Source organism: Melopsittacus undulatus, chromosome 2 (assembly GCF_012275295.1).
Source record: "Melopsittacus undulatus isolate bMelUnd1 chromosome 2, bMelUnd1.mat.Z, whole genome shotgun sequence".
In the NCBI taxonomy this organism is placed as follows: Eukaryota; Metazoa; Chordata; class Aves; order Psittaciformes; family Psittaculidae; genus Melopsittacus; species Melopsittacus undulatus.
This window is the reverse complement of record NC_047528.1, coordinates 19238655-19244596: the sequence shown is the minus strand read 5'-3', so window position 1 is coordinate 19244596 and position 5942 is coordinate 19238655. Positions and strand designations below refer to the sequence as shown.

Sequence of the window (5942 nt, the reverse complement as noted above, 5' to 3'; positions counted from 1 at the left end):
CCAGCCCTGCTCCTTCGCCTCCCTCAGACACCATGAAGCTGTGGCACTTTGGGATGTGCTACATAGAGCCTGACCAAGGCTACATTTTTCCCAGACATTTTCCTATTTACTTGAGTCATAAACATGCCAATCTTACAAGGCCCAATTTCCTACCCGTGCCCTTTCCGCCCCACCAGCCTGCAGCACGGCGCCGGCACCGCCAGCAGCAGGAGGGAGCAAACAAGGGGAAAGCAAAGTGGCCTTGTCCCAGACTGAGTGATGCCCCCGGCACAAAAGGGATTTGGTTTTCATCTCACTTATGAGGATGGAGTTTGCACAAGTGACAAGATCCCTGTGCAGGGGGAGGTGGGAACAGCACAGATACTCAGAATTACACTCTCAGAATGCTTAGCTGTTACCTCTGAAACCAACTGAGCCTAAAAAGTCCTCTGGAAATGACATTTGGCATTACTTGGAAAGGAGAAGCATGAGGGGTCCCCTCCTAATCCCACTGCTGCTCCCCAGCATCCCTACAGCCACTGAGACACCAGGGGTTCCCAGCTCACACGGTGCTCAGGTGCCCTCTCCCTGCTCCTCCTCCCTCCAAACAAGCCCCTGCAGACATGCCCCATGAGGGCTCAGCATTCAGCCACATAAGTAAAAAGTAATCTGTTGGTTTTACTGTTATTCTTCAAAAACACAGCCAAAAACTCTAACTTTGCTTTTTGTCCAGAACTGGGCTGATCAGATGTGCTGTTGTAGACAGAGGAAAGTAAAGCATCAGCTGAAGAGAAAAAAACCTATAACAAAGCAAACAAAACCAAACTCACACCATAACGTATTTATTAAGAAACAAAGGGGGCTTTTTTCTTCATTTGTAAGAAACACTTTAGAGCAAGTGCCCTTTCAGAGATTTAAAAGCTGTATCAAACGGTAACATTGGTGTTACATTATTATACATGACATAAAAAACCCACCACATCTCACAAAGCTTTTTTTATTACAACTCAGGTTTCTCTGCCTGCAGTTGTAAATCAGTTTCTACAGACTTAAATTTAAGTTATTTTCTCCTTTTTTAAAACAAGTAAACAATATACAAAGAGATTCACCTGAATTTCATAGGTCAGAGGTGTCCTTGCCAGGGCCTGTGCGAGGCAGGCAGCGCACACTGGCCGTGTGGGGAGAGCGGGCTTGGTTCACAGTTGGGAAAGATCAGGACCGCATGGATGAACTTGTGCTCTGACCATGCAGTCACAGCCTGGGCTTCACATGGGGCCAAGCACCTCCAGATCCAGGTAGCAGAGGCCCTGTTCCCAGTGCTCAGCTTTGGAAGGTCAGACAGGACCAAGCCTCAACATGGACAGGTAGAACCCTAAATCGCCACAAGACCCTGGCACATGTTGGGTCCTTCAAGGGCCTGGCAGCACTCGCCTGTGCTGCACCCGCTGCCTTTGAAGGTGTCCTGGAACAGAGCAGCCACCCAACACCTCCAGCAGCCGGCCGCTGCCTTGCTGAAGGCACCCAGCCAGGGCAGATGGATGCCAGTCTCAAGCCAAGTTTCCTCTCCAGGTCCTATGTGCTGAATGGACGCTGGCAGCCAGGAACAGCAGCTCTGGGATAAATTAGCTATTCATTTTCCTGTGTCAGTGGTCAGACCATGGCTGCCCGCTCAGACTGCCTGTGTGTGGCATGTTTACGAGTAAACCATTGGATTTGGCAATGCTTCAGCACAGACACGTAGTTTAAAAACAGACATACAAAAAAAGTAGTATCACAGTTATTGCTACATACTGATACAGTATCAGACAATAATAAACCTTTTATCAGCTCTGGTTACAGTAATTGCCCAGGTTTGATAGATGGCCTCAGCCCTCTGTTGCGGTGTTTTGGCTGCAGATAGATGGAAATGCAGACTACGTTTTCTTAAGAGACAAAACCAGCCTAAGCAGTTTGTTGCATCCGTGGTGACACACTGTGATTACCACAGTCAGATTATTCCCAGCATGCTGCTTCCTGGAGTTTTTTCACCCAGATGAAGCAAAGCAGCTCCATTGCAATATTGTCCCCCCAGTCCACACCGTGCCTCCTGCCTGGCCCCGTGGCATTGCAGGGAGCCACAATCACCTTAATCCTTTGGTTGGGCCTTTTGCCTTAGTTTTAAATACAGCTGTGCCTTCCTTGTCCCTTGCCCCACAGGTAGAAAAGGGGATAGCTTTGTGTGAGATCCCTCCCCAGCCCCACAGAGCTGGTGCTCACAGAGGGCTGGAGGGGGACAAAGTCCATTTTCAAGCGGTCAGACTCGATTGCAGGCAGGGCACAACTTTGTGTGCGCTCACACGGGTTTAGTGTTTCATGGGAAGTGAGGTTACAGCAGGCGTGTTCAGAGTCACAGTACGACCTTTCTCTGCAAAGGCAGGTTCAGGTCAGCCCCTGCCAGCTCGTACCAAAAGCTTTGTGTCAGGAAGAGCAAGCACCTCGTACCCTGTTCTTAGTTACAAGTTCATAAAGTCTGTGCAAACCACTACTGGGTCCTGATCTTGAGACAAAACCAAATCAAGAAGTGTTTCAAGTCACTGGAAGAGCTGAGCAGTTCACACTCTTCTAATTCCTACATAAATACCAGGGACAAGGAACACTGGTCTTTGCAAGACAGCCTTCTGTGGCATCTCACCCCAAACCAGGGATGGTAAGCCATGGGGCTCGAACCAGCACCCAGCAAGCAGGGATTGCACTGGTTGGCACTCGGTTGTGATTGTCTGTAAAGCAACAGGAAATGTCATTAAGAAGCTGGGAGAGAAGAAAAGAGGTTCCTTAAGTACTGCGGCCTCATACAGTGTAACAAAACTCTTTCTACGAATTAATTAGGCAAATACTGCTGAATGCGTCGTACCTGAAGGGCACTTAATGGCTCCCGCATTTATCTCACAAGTACAGCGATCTGAAATACATACGGATTTTCAGCGTAATCCTTCGGCACTGTAAATCATGCACTGGAATGAGAGCGGATCTGGCAATGTTAATTCAGAGATATCATCCTACAGTTTCTGGCAACAGACCCCGATGGAAATAAATGGTTTATAAACACTGTCTGACATGCATGAGCCTCTCAAAGTTATTTACAAGTGATGTTCTGGAAGCTTCATTCCAAGGAAGTATTTTTCCACCACTCAGTTTAGATATGAAAACCTGCTGGGTGGGGAGGGGGAGGAGGGCGTCAGTGCTACACAGTCACTGCTGGGTACATCTTCTGTTCGCTGCTGGTGTGTGGATAGGGAGACTGGATCTGTCTGTAGCCACTCTGCAAACCGTCGAGGAAGGGGGGCACAGGGGTCAGCGGCATCGAGTCGTGCTGCACAGTGTAGCCCACATACTGGGGGTGCAGGTACTGCCCCTGGTGTGGCACGATCTGGGTAGCCTGTTGGCAGTTCAGTACCGAGAAGTTCGTCGGCATGTTGACATAGACATTGTTCATGGTCCCCTCGGGCAAACAGCAGTTGGTCTGGGACCTGGTCGGAGGGGCTCTTGCCCCCGAGTTGGCACTGGAGCTGGAGCTGGCAGCAGTGCTTGACTGGCGTGAGGAGGAGCCCCGGGAGGTGCTGGCACTTGGGATCATGGGGATCGTCTCCATCAGGCGGGTGCCCCCAGGGGCTCGGCTCTGCTGGGGCTCCTGCTTGGGCCGCAGGCATCTGCAGCAGCAAGCAGCTACCAGCGACCCCAGGATGATGAAGGCAACAAATACAGATCCAACAATAAGGAATGGCACGTAGATGGGCACTGTAACAGTGAGGAAAACATTGTCACTTGGGGCCAAGGACAAACCCCAGCAGCTCTAGCAGAAGGTCCCTCTCACACAAGCTGAGCCCACCTCCCCCCACACAGGTCAATGCAGGGTGAGCACTACAAGCTGTGTGTGCAGCCGAGCATTTTATGCCAAAGATGAAAAAGGCTGTGAAAACCAATGGCTGGAGTTCCCCAAAACATCTTTAAAGTTACTAGCAGGGAGGAAAGTCCACATCTCATGCCTCAATGGAGGACAGCTGCCTCCTGTTGATGGCAGTCTAGACATCAACCATAACCCCACACCTCACCACATTCTGTCTCTAAAACAACCTACTAGAAAAATCAGGCAAGAGAACACTGGCTTTGAACGCTGCTGCAGGGACATACTTTGCAGACAAGATCCCTGCTTAGAATTCAGGAAAACGGGATGATCAAACTCCTGCGCTGCATTGCATCCCTCCCCACTGCCAGCCCTCTGTGCCTGCTGTCACCCCTCAGGGCAGGGGGACAGCCAGGTAATGACCAGGCAGCACCCCCAGGGATGAGCTTCTGGCTGCCCTGGGTTTCAGAAAACAAGGGGTGGGTGGTGGGGTGACAGCAGTATGCTCCAAAGCTTCACTCCTTGTGAGGCTTAAAGAAGGACCATCAGGGCAGGAGTGGGGGTGAGCAAGGAGTGGGAGCAGAAAGTACAGGTGATGCTTCAGTGGTGGGGTTGGAAGCCCAATGAGGCAGATGGTGAACACCATCCTTAGAACAACCCAGGCTCCCAGTGCTCTGCACTCCCAGGGAAAAAAACTGTTTTGTCTGCCTTAGTAAGAAATCTGCACTGATGTATCAGTGAAAAACAGGGGGAAGATGCCAGACAACATGCCTGGGCTTCAGTATTTCCACCAGAACCTCACAGACCCAAGACTCGAGCAGGGTTGTGGACCCCCGCCTGAGCCTGATTGAACACGCTGAGGCAGACCCTGATAACAACATGCCCTGGCACATCGGCTGCACCTCCTGCAGGTGACCAGTGCTGGGCTGAGCAGGAGATATTAATTTAATTAAGAAAAGCGATTGTTAACAACATTACTTTGTTGGACTGCCAAGGGGGCTCAAGTCAGAATAACTCCTTGCATTGCTGATCACACAGAGCAAGATACAACCAAAATGTCATGTTTCTTCTACAATTTTAGCACTTTTTAGACAAAAGGTTTGAAACAATTGTCTCTACTTCTGTGCTCGGTGCTACAGCAGCTCTTGAGCAGGTGCACGCACTTGCTACAGACTGTAACACACAAGTTTTCCAGGAGTAAATCTGTCCTAATTATAACATCACTTCAGGCTACTTCTAGCGCGTTCAGCGTGTATGGATTGCAGCAAGGGCGCTGGGAAGCCACCAGGGCTTTATTTGAACAGCAGCAGAAAGACCCGAGTTTATCCCTGAAATTCAATCTTGTAAAAACCGGTCCTAAGTGGGGGTGGATGAACGTACACAATCAGAGTGGGGGCCGGCCAGGGAACATTTCGGAAGGTCACATTACTTTTTGTTTCGCTCATACGGATCGTTCCATTATTTTACTTCCCGTCTTAACCGGGAGTACAGGCGGGGCCGAGGACACGGTCCCGCATCACCTGCTCTAACGGACGGCAGCGCTCGGCTTCCGAGCAACAGGGATGGAGAAAAAAGATCTACGCGAGGGTGCCATGCCCCGTTCGACAGCTGCGGGCGGGCCTGGCCGGCCCCACCGCCATCCATCCCGCCCCGCGGAGAGGGGGTAACCGGCGACGAGGGGGAAGGAGCGGGAGAGAAGTTCGCCGCGAACCCGCGGCGGCTCCCCGGGAGCCACCGAACCATGGAGTAGCCCCCACTGCAGGGCCGGGTCCGCCTCACCTGCCGCGCCGTCGGGGCCGTCCTTGCCGGGGCGGCCCGGCTCGCCGCCGCCCTGCCGCCGGTCGTTGTCGCAGGCGCCTTGGTCGAGGCGCGCCTCGGCGCTGGAGCAGCAGTACCGGAGGGCGCAGCTGCCGCAGCAGATGGTGGCGTCGCCGCCGTCGAAGCGCTCGGGGCACTGGAAGCCGTCCCGCCAGCCGCCCTGCCCGTCCAGCCAGCCGTGGCAGTACTCTCCGCTGGCCGTGGCCCCCGCCGGCAGCAGCCAGCCCAGTGCCGCCAGCAGCAGCCAGCACCGCCAGCCCTGCAT

The 5942-nt window shown here is 52.5% G+C and overlaps 1 protein-coding gene across 1 annotated transcript; it reads right to left on the bottom strand.

Moving 5' to 3' along the window:
- Positions 1 to 805: 805 nt before the first annotated feature.
- On the bottom strand, positions 806 to 5942 carry SHISA2 (shisa family member 2). The gene is made up of 2 exons (XM_034060187.1): positions 5639 to 5942; positions 806 to 3753 (listed from the first exon to the last, which is right to left on the bottom strand). The coding sequence occupies exons 1-2, from the start codon at positions 5940 to 5942 to the stop codon at positions 3200 to 3202; spliced, it is 858 nt and encodes a 285-aa protein (XP_033916078.1). The 3' UTR covers positions 806 to 3199.

Bases quoted from the DNA above. Each gene is read 5' to 3' on its own strand.
- SHISA2 (XM_034060187.1), bottom strand. From the start codon at position 5,942: ATGCAGGGCTGGCGGTGCTGGCTGCTGCTGGCGGCACTGGGCTGGCTG. The intron at 3,754-5,638 runs GTGAGGCGGACC...TCACTGTTACAG, and splicing joins CGGCCCCGACGGCGCGGCAG to TGCCCATCTACGTGCCATTC.